The sequence below is a fragment of the Canis lupus genome, chromosome 13, assembly GCF_048164855.1.
Source record: "Canis lupus baileyi chromosome 13, mCanLup2.hap1, whole genome shotgun sequence".
Lineage (NCBI taxonomy): Eukaryota > Metazoa > Chordata > Mammalia > Carnivora > Canidae > Canis > Canis lupus.
In genome coordinates, this window is record NC_132850.1 from 47,286,281 (window position 1) to 47,313,846 (window position 27,566).

General features: G+C 36.9%; 2 protein-coding genes across 5 annotated transcripts in view; one reads left to right on the forward strand and one right to left on the reverse strand.

Moving 5' to 3' along the window:
• The window catches only part of PRMT9 (protein arginine methyltransferase 9), a 41,100-nt gene extending 16,794 nt beyond the window's left edge, over positions 1–24,306 (reverse strand). Inside the window, exons 1-9 of one of the 2 annotated variants that reach the window (XM_072773535.1) lie at positions 23,971–24,306; positions 21,547–21,695; positions 17,407–17,643; positions 16,688–16,855; positions 14,277–14,379; positions 12,096–12,202; positions 5,942–6,134; positions 3,833–4,016; positions 2–719 (exon numbers count right to left, since the gene is read on the reverse strand). In XM_072773535.1, coding sequence (XP_072629636.1) covers positions 2–719; positions 3,833–4,016; positions 5,942–6,134; positions 12,096–12,202; positions 14,277–14,379; positions 16,688–16,855; positions 17,407–17,643; positions 21,547–21,695; positions 23,971–24,159 — 2,048 coding nt within the window. In that variant the 5' untranslated portion in view covers positions 24,160–24,306. The remainder of the gene's footprint in view (position 1; positions 720–3,832; positions 4,017–5,941; positions 6,135–12,095; positions 12,203–14,276; positions 14,380–16,687; positions 16,856–17,406; positions 17,644–21,546; positions 21,696–23,970) is intronic. The other variant, XM_072773537.1, reaches the window with a different exon arrangement.
• Positions 24,307–24,561: 255 nt separating this feature from the next.
• ARHGAP10 (Rho GTPase activating protein 10) overlaps positions 24,562–27,566 on the forward strand; it is a 358,414-nt gene continuing 355,409 nt past the window's right edge. For 2 of the 3 annotated variants that reach the window (XM_072773558.1, XM_072773559.1), the window contains exon 1: positions 24,562–25,341. The gene's annotated coding sequence lies outside the window, so the exon portion shown is untranslated. Of the gene's footprint in view, positions 25,466–27,566 lie in introns of all 3 variants that reach the window. The other variant, XM_072773557.1, reaches the window with a different exon arrangement.

Genomic DNA, 27,566 nt, shown 5'->3' on the forward strand with positions numbered 1-27,566 from the left:
CCTGGATATTGCTGCTTTTTCCATTATTTCCTGCTGAATGAGTCCAGATGGCTCAATGACATCCAATATAATTATACTCCACAACTTGTCTGATTTTGGCCTTTGCAACACAGCAGATTCATCTTCCACATGTCTCAACCAAAATTCAAGTGTTTCTTTAGGAAAGTGATTGGCTTCAGATATGAGGTCCAGAGTGATACGATGCTGGTCTTTCTCCACAGAACTATAAGGTTTAACCTGCCCAAGTGTGCCAGCAATTATGGGCAGAATAGAGAAGCCTTCAGACACATCTAACACATAGAAAGGTTCAGGGATGCTCTCTTCAGAAACATTCTCTCTACTTCCACAGCTCATCTCATTATTCTGACAGTGAGTATCCATGGCCTGACACAGTTTCTCTGGTGCCAATGAAGACAACACTTTTCTCATTGCCATTTTAAAGCCTTCATGATAGAGGTTGTTATTAAGCAAAGCAATTTCTGTGGATTCCAATATACATGTCTGCTCCACAGCATCTGGTTTACTGGTCTGAAGGTTAGCCAGGGCACTACAGAGTTCAGCCTCACTTCCTAAAGAGAGCAAGTCTTTATCCTTGGTAAAATTTTTTCCAGCATCAACTTCACACTCTGAACCAAAAACACTGATATTTTGGATTCTTAAGTAACAATCTTGACAAGACACTTCCATCATCACATGGTCCCCAGGTTTTATCCAGTAGTCTCCATAAAACAGTAAGAAAGAAAAACATTGTAATTGGTGAATGTGTCTGAGGATCATACAAACACCTTGACCATTTTGAAATCATTACAGAAAAGATTACACCTATTAATTGAATTAAGTAAATTAATTTATTCATTTCCATAAAAAACTGGGAAAGATTCAATTAACTCATGGCATAATAGAGTGACTGAAGAGCTCCATTACTGGACCCCAACTGTTCATATTATAGTGCTTCTAGTGTACTCACTAGGTATCAACCTCACTTAGGGAGTGAGGGAAGGGCTACAGGGGAATTTCAATCTTCTTCAGTAATGAAGCCAACAATAACAAAGATAAATGAAAGTTAGGAATCAATACCAAAGTTCACCTTAACTTAAAGGGACATTTTTTTTTTCTCTAAGAGAAATTTCCAAAAGAATAAGGCAGCATTCAATAGAATTTTACCAGTAATATTTCTAACTGTAAGTATTTAGACACTCTTGCATGTTTAGGAATTTGACAATGTAAGGAAAGATTAAGACCTACAATAAAGATTATATCATGCTCTTATCCATGAGCTTTCAAACTCCAAAAAACTTTAAAATGTAATGTATAATTACAATTCCTTATTAGCTTTAGAAGCAGTTAAAAAAAACAGGTTATTCTTGTGTTTACATATTTAAAATGTCCTTTCTCTAAGAAGGATTAAAAAAAAACCCATCTAACTATAAGAAAGTTAGAATAAACAAAATAACACATGAAAAGATATTCAACATCACTAATCATCAGGGAAAAGCAAATCAAACCACAGTGAGATATAATCACACATCTGTCAAAATGGCTAAAATCAAAAACACAAGAAACAACAAGTGTTGGCTACAATGTGGAAAAAAACGAACCCCTGTGCACTATTGGTAGTAATACTGTGGAAAATAGTATGGAGATCTTCAATAAATTAAAAATAGAACTACCACATGATCCAGTAATTCCACGATTGGGTATTTACCCAAAGAATATGAAAACACGAATTCAAAAGAATACATGTACCCCTATGCTTATAGCGTCATTATTTACAATAGGCAAGGTAAAGAAGCAGCCCAAATGTCCATTGATAGATGAATGAATAAAGATGTAGTACAGAAGGGAGGGATGAGTTAAACAGGTGATGGGGATTGAAGAGTACACTTGTGATAAACAACAGGTGATGTACAGAAGTGCTGAATCACTATACTGTACACCTGAAACTAATATTATACTATATGTTAACTAACTAGAACTTAAATAAAAAAAATTAAAGGGACGCCTGGGTGGTTCAGGCAGTTAAGTATCTGCCTTTGGCTCAGGTCATGATCCCAGGGTCCTGGGATGAAGCCTCATGTCAGGCTCCTGGCTCAGTGGGAAGCCTGCTTCTCCCTCTCCCTCTCTCTGCCCCTTCCTCTGCTTGTGTTCATGCTCTCTCAAATAAATATATAAAATCTTTTAAAAAGTCTTTTTAAAGATGCAGCATATAGATACAACAATAAAATACTACTTAATCATAAAAAAGAATGAAATCTTGGCAAGTACAACAGTATGGATGGATCTAGAGAGAGTACAATGCTAAGTGAAATAAGTCAGAGACTGACAAATAGCATATGATTTCATTCATATTTGGAATTTACAAACAAAATGAAAAGAGACTTAACTACAGACAACTGGTGGTTACTAGAGGGGAAGGGAGTAGACAGATGGGTAAAACAGGAGAAGGGGATTAAAAGTATATTTATGATGAGCATTGAGTAATATAGAGAATTACTACAAGAATTATCTGAAACACTATGTTACCTATACTGTAATTAAAATATTAAAAATAAAATAAATAAACTGAATTAAAAATGCCACTTACTGAGTGCAAGATGCTAGGATAGGCATTTTACATCCATTATCTCTTAAAATCCCTACAATCCTGCAAGGTAGGCAGCATCATCCCATTTTTGTACATCACATAATAAAAGCTCTGAGACAGCAAGACCAGCCAGGGAGTCAGTAAGTAGCAGTGCCAAGACCTGAACCCAAATCTACCTGACTGACTCTAAAAACATCACACTAGCCACAACACTACACTCATACCATGACTTAATGACCTTGCCAAATTAGATCCTTGTCTAGGAAACTACACAGAGATAGAAAACTTAAGTCCCTGTTTAAAAAGGTAGAATTTTTCTGTGTAATACAACTTATGTGAACTACACTGAAACCCATCAAATTGCTGGTAAAAAAAAAATTCTATATAAAAAAAAATCTTTAATATAGAACTTACCTAGGGAAGTCCATGAATTTATAAGCCCTCTAAAACTGCAAACTTTTGTTTTATATGTGTGTGTGCATTTCTATGACCTAGGGCTCCACAGATACCATCAGACTCTGTAAGAAGTAAGAACTCTTGTACTAGTGCTTTTCCACTATGTTCTATAAAAAAAAAAAAATGGACTAGCATGTCTCTTATTACTGATAATTAATCAGAGCTGAAAAAATTATATTTTTCAAACGTATTTATTTTAAAGAAAGAAAGAGAGCAAGCAAGCACAAACAGGGGAAGAGGAGAGAATCCCAAGCAGACTCCTCAATGAATACAGAGCCCAACTCAGGGCTCAATCTCATGACCTCAAGACCATGACCCAAGCAGAAATTAAGAATAGGACACTCAACCAACTGAGCCACCCAGGCACCCCAATGATAGGTATTTTTGAGTGGATGTAGCAATTATGTTTTACTTTCTTAACTACATATATTAATTATTTAAGACTACTTTTTTTTTCTAAAGATTTTATTTATTTACTCATGAGAGACAGAGAGAGAGAGAGGCAGAGACACAGGCAGAGGGATAAGCAAGGTCTTTACAGGGAGCCCCATGTGGGACTTGATCCTAGGACCCTGGGATCACGACCTGAGCCAAAGGCAGACGCTCAACCACTGAGCCACCCAGGCGCCCCTTAAAACGACTTTTTAAACAACAAAGTTCTGAAAAATTTAACCAATTTTCCTTGACTAGAAACTTCATATTCAAAGTAAATTTTTTACACTAATTCAAATGTTTAAAGAACTAAAGCAACAAGAATAAAAAAACAAATAACAAAAATTAGACAAGATATACCTGCAAGGTCATGTACCGGGTAGATGGCCTGTTCCCAGCATGTTTCCTCACTAGGACTTGTGGATAAACTGTGTTCATCATCAAGCTGGAGTACAAACCAAACCACAACAGCATCTAGTATGCCTTCTTTAACAACAGGAATACCAATTTTATCGGGTTTTTTCTTTGCAAGACTTTTTAATTCCTGACAAAATGTAAAAGAAAGCATATTATGTATTTAATATATACACGCCCTAATATCACATCACTTTCCATTTTTTCCATTTCTGTAAGTTCTCAGATCTGCCCAGCATCTTGGGAAAATCAGTAACTTGACACACCTATAGCCATTTAAGGCATACTGGATGAGAAGCTTCCATTTATCTTAGTGAATCCCTGGGTGGCGCAGCGGTTTGGCGCCTGCCTTTGGCCCAGGGCGCGATCCTGGAGACCCGGGATCGAATCCCACATCAGGCTCCCGGTGCATGGAGCCTGCTTCTCCCTCGGCCTATGTCTCTGCCTCTCTCTCTCTCTCTCTCTCTCTCTCTCTGTGACTATCATAAATAAATAAAAATTTAAAAAAAAAAACAACATAAAAACAAACAAAAACACATAAAACTATTGAAAACATTAAAAAAAAAAACAACAACGAGACAGATACATAATAGTGATGTAGAAAGAAGTCCATGATAATATTGTTGGATGAAGGCTGCGAGTGGCTAACAAATAGGGATTTTATTTTTTAAAAAGTGTGTGTGTGTGTGTACAGAACAGAAAAGCAAGTCTGAAAAGATATACTTCAAACTGATGATCTGGGGAAAGTAGGACCTAGGTTTTAAAAAGGAAGATATAGGGCAGCCCGGGTGGCTCAGCGGTTTAGTGCTGCCTTCGGCCGTGATCCTGGAAACCCAGGATGGAGTCCCACTTTGGGCTCCCTGCATGAAGCCTGCTTCTCCCTCTGCCTGTGCCCCCCCCCCGCCCTGTCTCTCTCATGAATAAATAAGTAGAATCTTTAAAAAATAATAAATAAATAAATAAATAAATAAATAAATAAAGGAATATAATTTTTCTTTTCCATTATTACTTGAAAGTGTTAAGCAAGCAGATACTACTTCCAAATTAAAGCCTTATGATGGTGGGTTTTATTTTTAACTGTGGCAAAGATAAATTTACATAAGAAAAGCTCAAAATAAGAAAAGGACAGCTTTGGGGTTTTTAGCAACTATAACTGTGTTGTTCCTATGGCACTGTAATATCAGAAATGAATGTTCTTGAAACTCAGCCCTGGCAAGTAATGTCAAATGTAGTTCTAAACCACCTCAAAAAAATCCTAGTAACAATTAATAGGGGATTAAATTAAATTTATTACACTATAAAGAACTTAGGCTAAAATGACTCTCACAAAGTCTTCTGTCCGCAGGCACATCTCATTTAACCTTAAAGATCTTCAGAGCAGGACTCTATATAACCTTTCTCAATTTCCTTGGGCACTTTCTTTGTGCAGTACATTCCCCCACCACCCACCAATACACATACAGTTAGATACATAGGGTCATCAACTTGTCCTGGTTTGTTCAAGACTGTCCTAATTTAATATGAAAGTCCCATGTCCTGGGAGTCTCTCATTTCTGGGCAGACTCTAATACAGATACAATCTAGAGATCTGGATTACTGTTCATTTCAAAGAATACTGTTAACTTGAAATGGCAGCATGACATTGAGAAAGTCAGAAAGCTCTAGGTTATAACTCTCGCATTCATGTCTGCATAATTTGGGAAAAATTAAAGCAACAGTTCCCTCATCTATATAGCACAAAGATAATTATAATTGCAACTCTGTTGTAAAAGCAATCTAAGAATACATGTGAGAGTACCTGGCACATTATACATTCCCAACAAAACTGAGGGTTTTTTTTTTTCTTATGTATTTAAAGTAAGTATATAATTTAAGAAAATACTGGTTACTATTTTTTTTTTTTTTTTACCATCTGGTTACTATTTAATCATTTTCCTTACATATAGTGAGTACTGTCCTATGCAAATCCATAAGATAAGACTATGTATTACTTTAAACAATGCTTGAAATTTAATGCTCAAAAATTGTAATTGAATTTTTTTTTTTCTTTTTTACCTGAAGATTGTTGAAATCCACTGTCATAATTTCAAAGCACTCTGTCAAAGCCAAATATCCCCCAGGAACTCGACTCATCTTTTCAGTTGTATATGGTTCAACTGTCTCTTCAGTATCTACAGAAGAACAAGCTGGACTCTGAAATTTCACATTTGCTGGTAAACAGATGCCAGCAACATCCTTAGTACCCACCCTGGTAGGAGGGAAAATGAGAAGGGAGAAAGACGCAGTTATTTTTTTTTTATCTTTATTGTTTTAAAGAATCAAGTAACACCATCTAATATTGAGTCCAGAAAAAATAAACATAAAAATGAAATAAAACTTCACTGACAAAGGTTTAAACACAATTACATACACAATCACTAACTATAAAGGAGAACAAATGACAAATAGGTCTACATTAAAATTAAAAACTCTTGGGTGTCTGGGTAGCTCAGTTAAGCATCTGCCTTCCACTCAGGTCATGATCTTGGGGTCCTGGGATCAAGCCCTGCATCCGGCTCCCTGCTCAGCAGGAATCTGCTTCTTCCTCTGCCTCTCTCCCCAGGTTATGCTCTCTCTCAAATAAATAAAATCTTAAAAAAAAATTTTAAAACTCTCTTCATCAAAAGATACTCAGGTTTAAGAAAGTAACAAAGCACAATGAGAATTTATAATACAACTATTCAAAAAAGGGCTCATATCCAATATGTATTTTTAAATTTCTATGAAGAAAAAAATGGGCAAAAGACATAAACAGACATTTCACAAAAGAGCATATCCAGATGGTCAATAAGCATACAAAAAGTTGCTCAGCTTCATTAGCCACCAGAGAAATGAAGTTAACATCTACACAACCACCAGAACTGGGAAAATGAAACAGTCAATAGAAGTGTTAGTGAAGACACAGTCTCATACACCATTAGCAGGAATATAAAATAAGACTACTTTAGAAGACTTTTCGTAGTACCTACTCAAAAGCTGAACATACCCATTCTAGATTCACTCTTAATATGGGAACCTCAAAGTATTTGGCTTTTCTACTTCTGGGAATATACCCAACAGAAATTCATATACACAATCACCAAAAGAATGCTCAAGAATCTTTATAGTTGTACTATTTCCCATAAACAAAGAGCTGGATATAACAAATATCCATCATCAATAACATTGGTGAATGTATTGGTATATCTGTACACTGGCATACTATATATCAATCAGAATGAATAAACTACACACCAGTGAATGTGGATGTTGAAAAAAAGAAGCCAGGCACAAAAAAACTTTCAGTAATACCATTTTATGAAAAAGAAATACTCCAATCTTAATCATCTCAGAGGTATTCACTTATTAGTCTATCTGTCCTTATAGTGTTTTAGAAGTTGGAAGGGTCTACTTCTAGAAATTATTTTATTATACTCTCAAAAAATGAATCAACAAATGATCTTCATAACTGAAAAGTGGCAAGTTACAGAAACAAAGAGGATATGACAAGTTCCTTTTAATTTCTTATAAAATATACAAATATAAACTTATCAAAACTCCAAACTAGTAAAAAGTAAAAGTCCCTTTCACAGTGTACCTTATCTCCATTTCTCCACTGTTAAGTCTGATCCTTTCATATCTTTTTCTTTATGTAATAATATGTATGTACACTGTTCGGATATATTATACATATTTTCCTCTGCTCTTTTTATTTTGAAAATGATTACAAATTTGTAGAAAAATTTCTGGACAGTCTCAAGAACTCCACACATCCTTTATCCAGATTCATCAAACTTTTAAATACTATGCCACATTTGCTTTATCATATTCTACCTCTCTCCACATCTATCATTTAAGAGTAGGTTGCATTTATCATGCCTATTTAACCCTTAATAGATACTTTAGTGCATATTACAAATGAGGATAATTTCTTAACCACCATACAGTGACCAATTTCACTATTAACTAATTTTCAGTTCATATTCTGTATTTGTCAACTGAATCAATAAATCAAAGATGTCCTGTAGTCTTTCTCCCTGATACAGCATCATGACTCAATTGACCTTTTTTTAATCTCCTTTAATCTACAACAGTTCCTCACCCTTTTTGCTTTGTCTCTCATGACACTGACACTTTTGAAGAAGGCAGGCTAGTTATTTCATAGAGTGGCTCCCAATGCATTTGTCTGATGCTTTTTCATAATAACATACACATTGTATACATTTTGGGTGTAATTTATGTAAGTGAGAGATTCCCCAAAGTATCATATTTGGAGGGATTTTACAATGCCATGTGGTTTCTTCCCTATACAATTAACATTTTTCCTTTTGTAATAAGTAATTTGTGAGAAGATACTTTTAAACTTACAAATACCTTGACCTTCATTAAATTTTTATTTAATCTATTCATTTGATTTGATCTATTCATAATTTTTGCTTACATCTTTATATGGGGATTGCAAACAATAATTCTGCAACATTTGTTTTATGTTATTAGTCAACATTCTAGTGCTGGAAAGAACTGTCTTTTTATCCCCATTTATGAACTTATTTATTTATTATAAGTAGGAACTCATGGATTCTTATTTTATTCAATGGATTTTAATCTATAACTCCCTTTAGTTATGTATTTGGTGCTTAAATGATCTCAAATTTGGCCAGTGGGAGACCCTTCCATGCATGCTTCTATGTTCTTTTAACAGTCTGTATTTTTTGAGCACTTCCTTAATTTCTGATGCAAAAGGTTTCAGAGATGGGGGATGGGGGTGACTGGGTGACAGGCACTGAGGGGGGCACTTGATGGGATGAACACTGGGTGTTATTCTATATGTTGGCAAATTGAACACTAATAAAAACTAAATTTATATTTAAAAAATGTTTTATGTACTTTTAAAAAAAAAATGTTTCAGAATTATCTTGAATCTGTCTATCCCAGTCCTGTTCTCCAAGTAGCTATAGTTCCTTTTGTTGAGGAATAGAATTTAGAAACCCAGACCTGAGTGCTAGATATGCTCATTGCTACTAAGATTATACTTTGTCTTTTTCACCTAATAGCGTATCATGAAATTCTTTCCATGTCAGGACACTTGCACATTACTGCACAGAGACGTTCTATCAAAAATTATTTTCTTATTAATAAACCGTCACGCAGTTTGTTTTTCCAATTATAGTATTATAGCAAACACCCCTGTACATAGATCACTGCACACGTTTGTGTACATTTATCAGAAAACATTACGAAAAGTGGAAATACCAGGTCAAGAACTATATACATCTTTAGTTTTATTAGATAATGCCAAATTGAGCTATAAAATGTTGTACCAACATAACAGTGTATAAATTTCCCCTACACCTATGAGAAGACAGAATATTATCAGTCATTTTTAATGCTTGCTAATATAAATATTCAAAAAATGTTATCCCATGGACTTAATTTCTATTTCTCTGATTAATAAACAATTGCAAGTATGTTAATGCTTTGCTGTAAAGGTTGCTAATTTTTATCTCAGTCTGCCAACTGTCCTTTAACTTTTTTATACCATCTCTCACGAGATATATTAAAATTTTTTCAATGTGGTCAAATTTGTCATTTTTTTTTTAAGATTTTATTTAAATAAATAATAAATAATTCATAAGAGACACAGAGAGAGAGAGAGGCAGAGACACAGGCAAACGGAGAAGCAGGCTCCACGCAAGGAGCCCAACGTGGGACTCAATCCCAGGTCTCCAGGATCACGCTCTGGGCTAAAGGTGGCGCTAAACCACTGAGCCACTGGGGCTGCCCAAATTTGTCTTTTTATAGCTTCTACACTCTACCCTGTGTTTTCCTTTGGCAAAATGGATCTTCTACACTTAGATATTTAATTCATCTTGAATTAAAATTAAATTAAAGTAAGAATCTAATGTTTTTCCCCAAATGAAAAATATCATCTCCATCACCATTCATCCTTTCTCTGATATGAAATACCATACTTGTATCATATGTTAAATCCAAAGTCTGTATCTAGATTCTTTATTGTGTTCCACTGATCTACTTTCCTATTTATGCATCAATGTTTATTTCTAGAGTTTTATATCTATTATTAGATAGAATATTATTTAATAGAATATACCTATTATTAGAAAAGTTTCTCACTTTTTTTTAGCTATTCTTAAAACATCTGCTTGGTCATATAAACATAAGATTCAACTAATTAGGCTCCAAACAGTAATTTTTATAATAATAGTTAAAATTGTTTCTACCAGGGTGCCTAGGCAGCTTAATCAATTGAACATCCAACTCTTGGTTTCAGCTCAGGTCATGGTCTCAGGATTGTGGGATCGAGCCCCACTCTGGGCTCCATACTCAGAGTAAAGTCATCTTGAGATTCTCTCTCCCTCTTCTTCTATCCCTACCACCAGGCTCACGATTGTCTAGTTCTCTCTCTCAAATGAATAAATAAAATCTTTTAAAAAAATTGTTTGTCCCAGATAAAACAGTAGCACTCATCTCTATATTTTTCAGCACCTTTCTTCATGGTTCTCAACCCACAACTGCAGCTTCATAAAAAATAAATACCAGGCCTCACTCATTCAGATCTACTCAAACAAAACATGTCATTTTTAATTTTATAAAAGCTGCCCCGATGTTTCTATTGTATAGTTAGACCTTTATTTGCTATATAAATCAATGATGAAGGAATCCTTTCGATATGGTAGATACTGGGCCACCTGGATGGTTCAGTCAACTAAGCGTCCATCTTCAGCTCATGACATGATCCCAGGGTCCTGGGATTGAGTCTCCCCCAAGTCAGGCTCCCTGCTCAGCGGGGAGCCTCCTTCTCCCTCTTCCCCTACCCTCTGCTCGTGATCTCTCTCTCTCATTTTCTCTCTCTCAAATAAATAGAAGCTTAAAAAAAAAAAAAAAGAAAATCAATGTTCTATTCTGAGTAGTGACTGATGACACAGAAGTTTGAAAAAAACAAGAACAAAAACAAAAATGGTTAAGATACCAATTTCTATTTTGTTTAGGCAAACAATTTAGTGATTTTCCTATAAAATATAAGAGAAACTACTAATGGCAAAGAATCTAGAATCGTGTTAGAGCAAGAAATCTCAGCAAGACACAACCCAGCTTTTCTGGTTGGCAATTCAGCAATATGTCTCCATAAACTGAAAAATGTACATACCTTTTAACTCAATTCTTTTTTAAAAGAATTCTATTTAATGCAATTCTTTATTAAGAAATTTATCCCAAGAAATAATAAAGACAAGTCCACACAGACCTAAGTACAAAGATATTTATCCTTGTTCCTAAAAGCAAAACAGTAGAAGCAAACTAAAAATTTTAAACACTGAGAACTATAAGAAATTGGTTTTAAAAAATCATGAAGCATATCTATTAACATGAAAAAGCTCACAAAGAAAAAGCAAATATATTTACCAATACTTTTGAAATACAATTCAATTTATACACACATTTACTTATATAGAGCTGACACTCAACCAGCATACTAATTCAGACAATCTATTAATTAAGGCCACTGTTTGGTTGGTGTCCTATGCCCTACCAATTACTAAATATTTTACTTATCACCCTGTAACATGCATAGAATATACAACAAAGATCAACAGTAGCTACCTAATGGTGAGGAGTTTAGGATAATTTTTATATTCTTCTTTTACTCTTCACTACTTCTTAAAATATTTATATGTTACATTTACTACTATTAAGTTATTGAAGGGGGTCTCTTTATCACACACCAAAAAAATGCTAGGCTGTATCAAAATTAATTTTCCACTAAAAAACTTGAAGCTGGTTTTAATTCTAGAGTCCCACTTTATTAATTATTAAAAATTTTTTTATTTATTTATTTGAGAGAGAGTACAAGCAGGGGAGGGGCAGAGAGAGAGAGAGAGAAGCAGGCTCCTGGCTGAGTAGGGAGCTGGGCACAGGACTTGATCCCAGGACCCTGGGATCATGACATACACTTAACCACCTGAGCCACCCAGGTGCCCCTAGAGTTTCACTTTAAAAGAAAGTAAAAAAAAGGTGAAAAGGGAATTAAGACTGAAATAAGCATCACGAACTTAAAAAGTCACAAAAACTACAAATTCTCATCCAAATAAATATTCATTAAATAACCTTTCAAGAACAGTCTAATCTTTAAAATTATTGTTTTCCAATATTTACTATTTAAATAATCACTTACCTATGATGTCTTCTTATCTCTGCACATTCTACTGCCATCCCAAATATAACAGCACTTGCTGGTATAACTTTCCCATACTTTTCACAATTACCATTTTCACCTCTGGTCTAAAATATAACAATAAAAATTATATTTAGTTTCATGTATGCAAAAATATGTGTGCATGATTACAAGAAAAAAAAAGTTTAATGGCAATAGGTAAGGACAAACAAATTAAGGTGTTTTTTTTTAAGTTTTTTTTTTTGGGGGGGGGGAGGGCGGCACCTGGGTGGTTCAGTGAGTTAAGCATCTGACTCTTGGATCTCAGCTCAGGTCGTGATCTCAGGGTCATCAGATCAAGCCCGGTATCTGGCTCCAAATGATTACCTCCTTCTCCTTCTGCCTCTCCCTCCTACACACACATGCTATCTCTCTGACTCTCAAATAAGTAAACAAAATATTTAAAAAGTTTCTTTGGGGGCACACTTCCGTAGCTCAGTTAAGTGTCCGACTCTTGGTTTTGGTTTAGGTCATGATCTCAGGGTCATGAGATCGAGCCTTCCATTGGGCTCCATGCTGAGCATTAAGTCTGCTTAAAATTCTCTCTCCTCAAAAAAAAAAAAAATTCTCTCTCCTCCCTCTGCCACTCCCCCCACACTTACTTCCCCCCTCCTCTCTAAAATAAAATAAATAAGATCTTGTTAAAAAAAATTTAAATAAAAAGTTTCTTTGTAGGGGCCTGACTGGCTCAGTTTAGTAAAGCATTCAACTCTTGATCTCAGGGTTGCTAAGTTCAAGCCCCATATTGGATGTAGAGATTGCTTAAAAATGAAATCTTTAAAAATATGCGATTGCTTAAAAATGAAATCTTTAAAAATATGCAATTGAGAAGTTTCTTTTGTTAACTAGACTTATTGTGGTTATCATTTCACAATATATACAAATTTTGAATCATTACATGCTTTGCCTGAAACTAACATAATGTTATATGGCAATCATACCTCAATAAAAAAATCTGAATATTACTCTGCCATAAAAGAGAATGAAATCTTGCCATTAACAACACCATGGATGGATCTAGGGTATCGTGCTAAGTGAAATAAGTCTGAAAAGATAAATACCATATGATTTCACTCATATGTGGAATTTAAGAAACAAATGAACAACAATAAAAAAGAGATAAACAAAAGACACTCTTAAATACAGAGAACAAACTGGTGATTGTGGGGGGATGGGTGTAATAGGTGATGGAGATTAAGAGTACACTTATCATGATGAACAGTGAGTAATGTACATTTATGTTATACACATGAAACTAATATACACTGTATGTTCATTATACTTGAATAAAAACATAATAAAAAATGAAAAAACAATGAATGTGATGCCATGTTAATACTAATTTTATTTTTTTAAAAGTTTATTTCACTTTCATTGCTCTATATGCATGTGTGTATATACATATTTTTTTTCAACAGTACAAACAGGAAGAGGAGGGTAGCTATAAGTCTGTATGCAACAAAAAACTGTTGGGTAAGACTCAACTGAGAAGCCAAAATCACTATTACCTACTTGAAAAACAAACTGCTCTTCTTTTCAGCCTTTAATTATGTATTTTAAGTTCAAGTATTTTCTGTAAATAGTAAGTTCTTATGACATATTAAAAGACTTTCAAAAAAAATCAAAAAAATTAAAAAAGGCTTTCATTCACATCACATATTAAAAAAAACTAAACCCATAGTTCATGAGCCATATTAGAGGACTTCATTACAAAACACAATCTGGCAATTTTAAGAGTTAGCTCTGTCCAATCAATCAGTACCTTAAAACCATACCAAGCCAGTTATCACTACACTCCTTTTTTGATAGTTTACCAAAAATCCAAGCAGTAAGGGCTACTGAGGCTCAAATTCCTTTCTCAACCCTACTCAAGAATTCCACAATATCCATCCCACAATGTAACCTCACTTACTATAAATTCCTTCCTGGAGTTATTTGGTCTCTATACCCCATAGATGAACACAAGTATACATATTACATGATTAAATGGTGTTTTGCATGTATTTCTTTCCAACTACACAGTATGTATACCCTGTCAGGAGGATGTATTTCATACTGCTTTGCAAATACACGAGGGGATCAATAAATACCTGCTGAAATAATGAATTCTTAATCAAATTTAAGTGTTTTCATGCTGCTTACCTTTGGCTGCAAAAGTAAATGCTCCCATGCATGAATTAAACTCTCCACAATTCCTTCTCCAAATAAACCTGCATCGACAGTTTCTGTTACAACTAGGGATACTCTATAGAATGATTTTTTAAAGATATATGTGAGTACGATATCATGCTATTTAATAAAGATGTTAAAGCTGAGAGAATAAAGGAAGAGTATATTATAGAAACATATAAAATTTTCTAAAACATTTCATTTTTTAAATATCTACCCTCAAATCTTAAGGAATTTGACTCTACTGTTCCACAGGCTCCTCTGTTCTCCACTGGCACCCTGTGGGGTAGGGAGACACAAAAACTTCACTTGACCCTGCTGCTTCTTCAGGCCATTCTTTCATTACCTAAATCCTTAAGAGTGCTTCATTCATAGCCATTACCTTTACCAGTCCCCTCCTTAATGCTGAGTAAATGAATTTCTGTCCCCAATGCTCTATAAAAATATTCTCTATCATAAATAACTCCCCTACTTATCAAGATCAATAATTGTTCTTAGTTCTCATTTTCTTTAACCTACAAATAACATATAATGGACTGGAGAAGGCCTCCCTCTCAAAATCCTTTCTTCTCCTTTCATTATCCAGGTTTACCTCTTACACATTCATCGTAGTTCTCTTGTTGCTCCTTACTTTACCTACTACCTGTGAGTTTTCACAAAAGCTTGGTCCACAGAGCTGTGATCTGCTGAGCATTCTTTCTAGAAAATTTCATTCAAAGACCTACCAAAACAATTTCTCCCTTCTCTGAACTTCTTCAGCACTTATTACCAGTATCATTAATTTATGTAGTTAGAAGATAAAGTTTCAAAAAAAAAAAAAAAGATAAAGTTCAATGAATACTCCTTATCTTCCTCTCTAGATTGCAGGTGCCTTGAAGACAGAAACAACTTTGATATGCTCCACAAGCAACCCAACACTATATAAATACACAAAATTTTCAGTATTTACGATTGTATACATTTAGAATGTATCATCTAGTCCAACATCTTGTAGTCTCTAGATTTGCTTAAGGTCAAAATAAATTAAAACAGTTAGTATGGAATCCTTATCTACTAATTCAAAATCCATAGGTCCTTCCTACAATACTATCTGTGAAAGAAATGAAGGTTAAGTTAAGGTAACTGATTCATGCCATGGACTGAATTTTGTACCACCAAAATTCATAAGTAGAAGCCCTAACTCCCAAAGTGACATTTGGAAGTAGGGTCTTTAGGAAGTAATTAAAGTTAAACGAGGTCACAAGGGAAGGGCAAGGCCTTAATCTGACCGGGCTGGTATCCTTATAAAAGTGGAAGAGACACAGGTGATCTCTCTTTCTCTTCACATGCACAAAAGAAAGGGAAGGAATTCAGCTATCTGTAAGTTAGAAAAAGAGCTCTCACCAGAAACCAAATTTGCCAGCACCCTCAGATCATGCACTTACAGCCTCCAGAACTGTGAGAAAATAAATGTCTGTTTTTTAAGCCACCTAGTCTGCGCTATTTTGTCATGACAGCCTGAGCAGATTAAGATAATTCAGGACACTGTTTATTTCTATAAAATGTGTCTATCTGCCTCAACAATCTAATAAGACTTCTTTCACAAAAATCAATGTAGAGCCTACTGAAAAGCATAAGTATTATGTAAACATATATATCATTATACATATGGAAGAAAACTAAAAAATCACAGTCCAAATGACAAGAATATAAAAGTCCTCTTTCAATATAAACTGAATTTAAATAAGATGAGAAAAAAAACAGCCAAGTAGTGAAATAAGTGTGCTACATAAAGAAAGCTGTCTATAAAATGACCGTGTTGGACCAGATGATTCGTAAACCCATTCTAGCTCTAAAATGCCATCACCTTTGTGATACAGATTAAAGCCAGATGATATACTGAAAAGCCAACATTTATGAGATAATATTCAAAACATCTGAAGAACTCGGCCCAAAATACTTTGACAGCTGACATTTCCAAAGCTTTCATGCTAAGGATAACACAAAATATGACAAGTCCATTAAGCCTAATCTACTAATGTATTATTTCTTACTACAATTTTTAAATAGTTAGTGACCACACAGGAGGTAGTATTTATTTTCAATCCAGAATACTGAAAATAACAAAAGTAAAGTAACTTGCTAAAGGTCAAATTTATTTATTGAATCTCTTAGCACGAGTTTTTCTCAAGATCCTTAAATATTTATCAAGAATATGACCTTATTATGAAAATCCATCTTATGCTAAATGATCCTATATTCCTATCTTTACAGTATAAGGGTTGTGGCATTTTTATTTGGGCTAGAAGCTCTAAACATGAGTATCTTAATTTTAAAAAACTAGTGGATTATTAAAAACTAAAATTATAATTTATATATACATGTATATATACATTATATAGTACCTTTCAGGAATGTGTTTTGGAATTTCTATGTCAAATGACTTCATGTGTAAGAGTTTGATTCCTGCTTCCATCTTGTTTGCTGCCACTACATCACAGGCAAGTTCATACATGGTCTTGGATAACTCACAAGCATATACTGAGTGTGCTCCAGCTTTCTTAGCAAACATGCTGCAAGGTGAAAAAGCGATCCATCAAGAAAAAATAATCCACTGTAGTTATTCAAATTTTAGTGGAATTATGATGCTTAAACATGGGGTTTTTCCTTTTATTCTTTAACACAAACATTATTCATTCCACATAAAAAAGTGAACCAATATTCTTATTAAGAAACAAATCATACAATAAATCATGACATTCATGTCTTTAAGAAGACACAACTGGAATGAAAAATGTTGATAAGCTTTCACTTGGACAACTAGATTCAACCAGAATGTTAATATAAAAAGTACTCTTAAAAGGCATTATTCAAAATTTCAAGAGTAACCCCAAATTCTTAGTAATGTCCAGTTCTTGATAATGCTACAGTAAAAAATACAATAATAGTGGTTATATGAATAATCATAAGACTATGAGAAATAAACTTTATTTTTGAATCCCACTTAAATTTTCTATATTTGGTAAAAGCTTTAATTTACCTTAGTGTGTGTGTGTGTGTGTATATATATATATATACACACACACACACACATATATATAATTAAAGCACAATTACAACAAACCTTAGTATTCCAGTTCCTGCTCCAATGTCCAAAACGCTCTTGGATCCCAAACAAACTGCATTTTGGATTGCTGCATTGTAAATCGTATTCCTTTTAGTATCATTAAGCATGATAAAGTGCCAGCGTTCCACCAACCAGTTTGCAACACGATAAAAATTCTCCTTTGCATCATTGAAATCAGGGTTTAGTTTCACTGCTTTATGAAAATATCCAGCTGCTTCATCTCTAAAGCCCATTCTATAGTAAAAAATGACAGACAAAATATTCAATTATTACGTTATCAATTACTATGCCTTTGTTCATGCCACTCATCAGGCCTGAGAATCCCTCTCCAGCACCCAAATTCTCAACCCAAGCACCATCACCTTTGAAAAGCCTTTTGTGAGGATTACAATCTTTTATCATTTTTTCCCTTTCTGAACCCTTACTGTATTTATGCATTCTAGGAAACTGACTATAAATTACTATTGTACGAAAGTATAGTAGAAGCTCTCAGAGTCATCCTCCATTTAACCAACCCACTAGAACACCAGTGCTTTCCAAAAACCATTCCCTGTATATAACATACTAATGTCTAAGACTACTAGGCTTCTCTGTAGTATGCCTGTATACCTTTTCTTTCAGCCTTTGAGTGAATTATCCAGAGTCAATTGTGTTTGCTGCCAGACCAGCTTATAAAAGTTATACTTGTCATTATAATTACATATTTTAATTAATGTTATAGAAATTAAATAGGAGCACTTGGGTGGCTCACTCAGTTAAGTGTCTGCCTTTGGCTCAGGTCATGATCCACAATCCTGGGATCAAGTACCACATCAGGCTCCCTGCTCAGTGGGGAGCCTGCTTCTCCCTCTCCTCCTGTCCCTCCCTGCCCCCACCCCACTCACGCACATGTGCACACGCTCTCTCTCGCAAATAAATATTTTTGAAAAGAAAAAAATAAACTAAATAAATATAACTGCAAAAAGAGAGTCATTATTTCTGAGGACACTAAGCTAAATGCTTTGGAAAAAATCAAAGGCAAGTCACCCAAAAAATTGCTACTGAATAAGATGTGAGCAAATCAACAATAAAAGGGGGAAACTATCAAACTATCTAGAACAGTGCTTCTTGAAATTTCTGTGATGAAGAACTCATCTCCCCTTGTTAAAATATTTGTAGACCAATACAATTGTCACTAACTGATAATAAGTGGACTTGTACCAGGGTATGCTCCACAAATTAAAAAGAAGTAAGCTAGTAAAACCCTTTTACACTCCTACTTCTTCACAAGGACCTTTAAGCATTCTGTCAATTAAAAAAAAAAAAAAATCAGACTATTCATTCTAGGTATGGTTAAAAAAAAAAAAAAAAAAGACATTTTGGAATGCCAAACAAGGAACTACACTCGTTAACAAAAGGTGTTGGCCCTATCTCAAATGACAGGCACTCATGTTTAAGATTTGTATCCGTTATTTTTAAATATCTTGAAGACAGGGTTATCTTTTCTTACTCTGCAACTGACACTGCACACAATACAAAATACATTTTATGTAATCATTACTTGATGAAACAAACCTAGCAACAGCTATTTTAAAATTTTTAACTATCAACAGTCTGCTGAATCAAAACCAAGCCTGTCCCTAATAATTTCCTGCAGTTTGTGCTTCCCTTAAGTTTGAATCTTATTATTCAGTTTTCTTAAACCGTAACTGAAAGATGTATGGTCCACTCAATTAAAGTACAATTCATATTGATAGACTCAACATGTGTGTCAGTATCAATAAACTATAAAACCACCTTTTTTCTTTTAACTAGAAAAAAAAATTACCTTCCCAATTAGTAACTTAAAAAATATGTTTTGTTTAAGTCTGATACTATTGGACAAGATTGAGAAGTTAAGGCTTTCCAGACACAAATTATATTTCATAAATAAAAGGAAGGAAGAAGCTGAGTGAAGTCAATCGGAGAAGGACAAACATTATATGTTCTCATTCATTTGGGGAATATAAATAATAGTGAAAGGGAATATAAGGGAAGGGAGAAGAAATGTGTGGGAAATATCAGAAAGGGAGACAACGTAAAGACTACTAACTCTGGGAAACGAACTAGGGGTGGTAGAAGGGGAGGAGGGCGGGGGGTGGGAGTGAATGGGTGACGGGCACTGGGGTTTATTCTGTATGTTAGTAAATTGAACACCAATAAAAAATAAATTAAAAAAAAATCTTTACCTAAAAAAATAAAATTAAATAAAAATTAAAAAAAAAAAAAAAGGAAGGAAGAAGGGGAAGCTATGGTTTACTCCGGAAACCTTTTTCTCCTGGAGCAGTGATTCTTTTAGTGGGAACTGAGTGACCCACTCTCTTTGATGAGGAAAGTAGAGGACAATAACTAAGAAACACTGTTGTAGAGAACAAAGACAAACTGTATAGCAAAAGTTACATTCACCCTATCACAAGTTCTGAATTCTCTTTGTCTAAAATAGAAATTTTGCATAATTAGAGCAGCCTGGGTGGCTCAGCAGTTAAGCGCCGCCTTTAGCCCAGGGCACGATCCTAGGAGCCCCGGATGGAGTCCCATGTCGGGCTCCCCGCATGGAGCCTGCTTTTCCCTCTACTTGTGTTCTGCCTCTCTCTTCTACGTCTCTCATGAATAAATAAAATCTTAAAAAAAAAAAATTTTTTTTGCATAATTATATCTCCTTAAGCAAACAAGCATTTTTTTGTCTCAATAAATGGTAACTGCTCAAACTAATATCCTACAATAGGTCACCAAGTTACAATCCATCAAAAGTATGTAGAGCTCCAATTTTCTGTTAAATTGAGTATATCCTTAAACGTAAGTTTCAGAATGATATGATCGTTACATGCATATTATTTGGAAATATAATTGAATGCTATAGACTAAGTCCCCTTATGTGGACTGAAGAACTAAAGAAAACTTTGAAATTTAAATGTAGATTTTTAACTAATGTGACAAGTTATTTAAAAATCTTTTAAATCTAAATTTCCCTTTAAGGGAAAGTGGTTGCTGATTAGTAGGGATGGAATCTGTGTATCAGGATCAGGTTAGCTGCCAGGGTGAACAAGCAAGCCTTGGTTGACAATCTGCCTCATTTTCCTGTTTATTATCATACTCTACAATTAGAAATTATCAAATATTTGTCTCAAGGGAGTACTCACTGCACTCCCCAGGCCATGCTGATTAAGACTATTAAACTATATAGTGGGATCCCTGGGTGGCTCAGCGGTTTAGCCCCTGCCTTTGGCCCAGGGCATGATCCTGGAGACCCGGGATCAAGTCCCACATCGTGCTCCCTGCATGGAGCCTGCTTCTCCCTCTGCCTGTGTCTCTGCCTCTCTCCCTGTGTCTCTCATGAATAAATAAATAAAAATCTTTAAAAAAAAAAAAAAAAAAGACTATTAAACCGTATAGTAGCTCCATCACTGAAACTAATACATTTTGATAAAGGTATTTCTTATATAGAATTTTTCATTGAATAAAACTTAGTATGACTGGATGAACAAAGCAATAATACTCAAGGGCAACTGCTGGAACAGGTAAAAGGATCTCACTATATAGAACAGGACATTATCACAGTGTTTCCTAAACAAGAAGGCTCCTTCTCCTTTGTACAAAGAAGTGAAACCAGATATAGTAAAACAAGTTTAAAACAAAAATTTGGGGTTTTCATGTTTTCCTAATTATATAGTTTCTGTGGAGAATAGACAGAAATTAATTTCCAATGGCAGGTTTCCAGCCAGATCCAGAGAAGAGATTTACAAATCCCTGGCAAGAACCACAGTGACTTACTTCACTGCCATCCTGCAATCCCACACCTATGTCCTCTCCAACAAGGTCTGGATCTTAGCCCAGTGAAGGGAACCCTTCCTTAGATGCTCTATCTCAGCTCTCGGGGCAGTGGCTATTACATAGTATACAATATAATACTAAAATTGATCTGTTATTACATATTATATCTCCTATTTTTATATTCTTTGGGTTCTTTTTTACTTCTTACTAGCCAATCCTTCACAGTTCCCCTTCACAGTTAATAATTCTTTATATTAAACTTGTCCTTTCAAATTACTGTGTGATTGATCCCTGATCAAGACTGATACAGAATAATTCTTAACAAGTAATACTGAAATCACTACAAACCTGAAGAGATGCTCCCCCATACTATTGCAAATTACTTCATCATCAGGAAACAGTTCCAAAGCTTGCTCATAACAACCAAGTAAGTCTTGTGTTCGACTGAGAGCATCAAGCTCTTCAGCCCATCTGAACAGTGTATACTGAAAAGTTTCCTGTGTGAAAGAGAAAACAGTAATTTAGTCAATAACATAAATGAAGAACATACAACAATGGTCGATGAATCCACAAAGAACAGAAGCTATTATTAACTGATCACCTTAGTAATTAGTGTGCAAAGAACTGGAGCTAAAACACAGCAATGAACAACATAAATCCTGTTCCTATCCTCACAGAAGACTTGTTGGGAGAAATTTAACATACAATTTTGAAAAATTTCAAAATGATCTAAAGTGAACCTATTACATTTCTCTCACACAGGATATAAGGTTAAGGTACCACTCAACCTCAAACCACTAAAGTCATTTTACTTTTTTTTAATTTTATTTATTTATTCAAGATAAACACAGAGAGAAAGAGAGAGACAGGCAGAGGGAGAAGCAGGCTCCATGTTGGGAGCCCCACGTGGGACTTGATCCCAGGACTCCAGGATCATGCCCTGGGCCAAAGGCAGGCGCCAAACTGTTGAGCCACCTGGGGATCCCCACTAAGTCATTTTATAATGCTACCTTAACTCCAATACAATTAGTTTATAACCCAGCCAATTCTGTGTCAGTATCTTTAAATCTGTCACTTCTTCATCCCCACTGTTACAACATAGTCTGGCCCTTGTAATACTTGCTGGACCATAATAACAGCATTCCCACTGTCACCCTAGCTCCAATCTCACTTCCCTGTAGCCAATCTCCAGACCACAGCACCATAGGAAGAGGGAAGGCTTTAGTCATTCCAGTCTCATCCTGAACACATTTTACATCATCTTCACAGATTTATACAGAGGAATTGATACTTGTAACTGAATCTTGATGGAGTTTACTACAGAGAAAAGAATACAGGGCAGCCCAGGGGGGCTCAGCGGTTTAGCACCGCCTTCAGCCCAGGGCCTGATCCTGGGGACCCGGGATCGAGTCCCACGTCGGGCTTCCTGCATGGAGCCTGCTTTTCCCTCTGCCTGTGTCTCTGCCTCGCTCTTTCTCTATCTTTCTGTGTGTCTCTCATGAATAAATAAAATCTTAAAACATAAAAAGAATACAGAAGAAGATTCTACAATATTGGGGGGTAGGGGGAGGAAACACATATGATATGAAATAGGCCAGGAAATCTATAGGTAACCAGCTTGGTGTGGCTGAAGTGTGGGCATGGGGAACAGAGTAGCAGGAAATAAGACTAAAGAGATCGTTTGCTAAGGTCCACACAAAGATATATGGGCTTTGGATCCGCAGGAACCCTATTGAACAAGAGGAACAAAGAATTAAAGAAACCACACTTAGGTTGAACCATTATTCTGCGGCTGACTCCCTTTAAGAGCTAACTGTATCTCAACATAGCACCATCTCTTCCTTGAGGCCAGCTGCTCCCGAAATTTACACTGAATTTATATTAACTACAAACATCTATATGTTACACCTAGCAGGTAGAGACCGACAATGCTGCTAAACATTCCACAATGAGAAGAATCATCCCATCCAAAAAGTCAACAGCGCTAATGTTGAGAAATGCTGGGTGAAATAAAGCAAGTTGCTTAAGGATGAAAACTGAATGCAAAAAAAAAAAAAAGAAAAGAAAAGAAAAGAAAAAAAAAAACCTGAATGCAAAATTAAGTGAAATCATTTTTTTTTAAATTTGGATTCTAAAATAACTTGAAAAAATTTAGAGCACTTAAATAGAATAACCATCACAGTCCAGTCACTGAAGCTTAAAGAACGCATCATTAAATGATTACTTTAGGCTAAATCCAAACTTTATTCAAATGCAGACACCCATAACATTCCTTCTGCATGTAAGTGGGACAAGTGCAAAGGTCCTGAGGCAGGGATATGCTAGAATTAGATATGGTGAAGAGAGAGAGAATCACCTGTGGCCTCATTTGCAATACAGCCTTTATAGGAAGATGTAAGTTTTGGAAAAAGAGAAGTGACATCGTTTCCCTTGTTATGAAACGCTCACGCAGGCGGCGGCGAGACAGGCTACAGGAGAAAGCCTAGTTAGGAGCCTACTGCAACAGCTAACAGATGCCTGAGGCTTTAACCAGGGTCGTAAAGGGCAAGGTGGCGAGGAGTGGTAAAATTGTGGATGTATTTCAAAGATGGAGCCGAAAGGATTTTCTGACGGGCTGACTGTGGGTGCGGACAAAAGCGAAGTCAAGAACGCGCGGTCAATATCAACAGCAACCGCCAGCCACTCCTCTTGACCCCCGTCTGCCCCAGGTATTCCTTCGACGCGAAGAACACAGGATCTGCCGGCAAGTGAACGAAGGGACGTCCTCCTCACCTTCACGTCGTCCTTCAGCTCCGGTGCCAGGCTGAGGACGAGGAGGTAGTGCGCGTAGGCGGTGCCGAAGTCCTGGGCGCTCAGGCAGTGCTCGGCGCTCCGCAGGGACCGCGACACCAGCTCGTCCCGCCCGGCGGCCCCCGCGCCGCTCCGGGCGCCCCGACGGGGCCTGGGCCGCGAGTTCGGCATGACAGAGCCACCGCCCTGACACCCCGTCCGTGGGACCAGAGGGAAGATGTCTGACTCAGAGGAACGACAAGACCGTCGCGCTGGCCACACTTCGGAGAGCCGGTACACGGAAGTCAGCCCTCCGCGGCGCGTGTGCGCGCGCACCCCCGCCAGGCGGAAGCCCCGCCCCTCCCTGCGAGCGGGCTCCGCGCGGCGCGACCCCCAGCCCCGCGGCTACCGACTCCGGCCCGCGGCGCACGCCGAGCGAGCGAGCGAGCGAGCGTCAGGGCGCCCGACGTGGGCACGTCGCGGCCCGCCCCGTCGCGTGGGGAGGGAGGCGCAGGGCGTCCCGTGCGCGTGCGCGTGCGCGTGCGCGTGCGCGTGCGCGTGCGCGTGCGCGTGCGCGTGCGCGTGCGCGGTGGGCGGCTTTGCCGCTGGTCTCTCCTAGTGTCGCCTGCGTCTCGGCGGTGCTCTCCGCCCTGAAACAGCTTTTCTGTCCGCCTGTCCTGGCCGTCAGGAGTGTGTGACGTCCACTGCGGCCCGCACGGTGCAGACCCCCTCAGCGCGAAGCTCCACCCGGCCGTGAGGGGCTGAGTGGCTGTGAGGAGAGGGCGGGTGCCTGTGGTGATGCTGAAGACTTGGATCGTGATTCACTAGAGCTCAAAATGGCGACACGGGAAAGAAGTCGGAGGTGACGAACGTACCTCAGATGTGGTAGAGCAGATGCTTTCACGGGCGTTGTTTCAAGTCACCCTCGCAAAACCCCGGGAGGCGGGCCTTTAAATCCCCATCCTAAAGACGGAAAAGACACCCTGACAAGAGGCTTGCCCAATATCACACAGCCGGTTGATGGAAGAGGCGTGACTCGAACCCAAGTTCCCTGTTCTTTTTTTAAAACGAGTTTAGGGTTTAGGGTTTATTTCTCTGATGGGTCACTACTATAGAGGAACCATGTTAATACGTAGGAAAAGCTTTTCTGCCTTCAAGAGTGGCCCCTGAAAAGATGGATTCAAAACTTTAAAAGTGGAGAGGGAAAGCAGTCATTTTTGTCCTCATTTTCAAACATGTCCATGGTGAATATTTAACTTAACAAATAAGAGCATTTGTATATCAAGCTAACAAACATTGAGGCCTCCTCCACTTCTCTGCCTACTCTGTTGACCCGATCATCTGGACCACCCTTACTCTTGAGCATCTACCAATGTAAGTCCTTCGGAGGCCGAATCACTAGATTGCTGACCTGCTTCCCTAGTCAGAAAGTTCTTCAAAGGCAGTGACTCTTCGTAACCATTTTTGTGACTTTGCCTCTAGCAGAGTCTAGCTCAAAGTAAGGACTCAAATTTTTAACGGAACGTACATTCCCCACTAGCAGGCTCTGCTTGTAGATTTTCCCAACCAATGAGGTCCTTCTGTCTCTCCCCTTCTGCATTGCTACTTTTTGTAGTAGACAATTTGAGATAGGACTATATGGTATTTCCCTACCAAGACTGCATTGCTAGGCCTAGTAGGATGTAGTAAAACATGAAAAGGCCACTGAACTTTAAAAAAAAAAAAAAAAAAAAATGCATTCTGGCCCAAACTCGACCTTTTCTGCATGTCCAATTACCTATCTTTAAGAAGCATTATTTATAAAAAGGCTTAACAAAGCTACATTTCCTACTTTGGACAGAAGATTGATATAACCATCAAGTGAGACAATGAGATGTATAAAAGCATTTTATATGTAAAATAAATTTAATGGTAGGCATGTATGTTACTATTATCTAGAGTTATTTAAAACTAATCTGGATGATTAAAAATTAGGTCCCTAACACCTTCAAGCACTTGATCAGAAACAATGCAACTCACATCATAGAAGAGCCTAAAGTAATTGGCTGGAATCTCCCTTCAGAAAGCAAAGGGAGACCTCCCAAGCTTTCTCTGCAGAGATTCAGGTTAATGGAGAATCGTTCTAGTCACTTCTGTGAGTCCCTGCTTCAGCTGAATTAACTTCACAGATTACGTAATAGTCCAGGACATCCTTTCCTATTCCACATGGGCAAGATTTCTTTTTTTTTTTTTTTTTTAAGATTTTGTTTATTTATTCATGAGAGACACAGAGAGACAGAGGGAGAAGCAGTCTCCCTGCAGGGATCCTGATGTGGGACTTGATCCCGGAACTGGGATCACTGGGATCACGCCCTGAGCCTAAGGCAGGCCCTCGACCACTGAGCTACCCAGGCATCCCACACAGGCAAGATTTCTTTTGTCTTGTTTTATTTTATTTTGTTATTTTTATCTGTTGGTTTATTGACGTAACCTACATCCTTCAACCCAAACACCTAGACCATACAAAGCTTAATTTGGGTGTATATTACCAGTATAGGCTAAGTGATAAAGGAGGGACTTGGCAGATAGTGGAGGGTAGGCAGAGAAGAAAGGAAAGGAGCCAACTTGCCTTGTTTCACCATCTACAGTCTCATCCTGTAGGCAGTGACTACTGCTAAAAAAGTGCAAGGGATGCCTCCTGCCATTTGTGAAATACATCAGGTACCATTGTGAGCTACCAAGTGTCACTGAATTAAAATGTGATTAGTCTTCATAGAGAAAGGGTAAGTTACCTGCATTTCTTTATAGCTTAGACACTACATAGAGTAAGCCATTTGGAAAAAAAAAAAAAAAAAACTGATACAAATAACATGGAACATCTGGTTACCTTAACAAAATGGAATAAAAATATATTTTGACTATTTTCCTTTATTACCTCATTCCAAATTAAGACTTAGAATTACTCAGATTGTTCATATTTATTGAAGGCTAACTGCATTTATTATAGTTCTCTTTCAGAACTTTTGAAAGAGTATTCCATTGCAAAGAACCCAAAAGCATGTTGCAAAACAAATGCAGAATGTAGGTTTTACTTCTTGATCCTTAATCAAAGTTTTCTTTAAAAACATCGAAAGCATCACTGCTTTATTCAGTCACCCTCCCACTCTACAACCAAAACTATAATTTTTAATTTCTTTGAGATGCTATTTGATTCCTTCACTTATGTGTTCTAGTTCACCGTCTTTTAGGGTTCCAAGAAAAACCACACTGATTAGAAAACCACTGCTGACTCAGAGGCAGGTTTAACTGTGGCTGTATTTTACCAGGTTCTGGGCAGCTTGTCAACAAACCACACATGTCAAACAAGGAAGCAAAACCAACTGAAAGGCTCTGAATCAATCAACTTTCCAATGTGCAAAAGTTGAGGGTTAACAGTAAAGAAAAAAAAAAAAGCTTAACATGAAGTTAGCAAGGGATAAATAGCTTGCTGGGCACAAGTATCTTGTGTTTATATTTCTGTGGAGATTCATACCTTTTTGTGTGATCTCTTTTGTTTTCTTTTGTGGTTTGGAGCCTTGTTCTGAACTCTGCATTTTAGGGTCATCTGGGAAGTTTTTAAG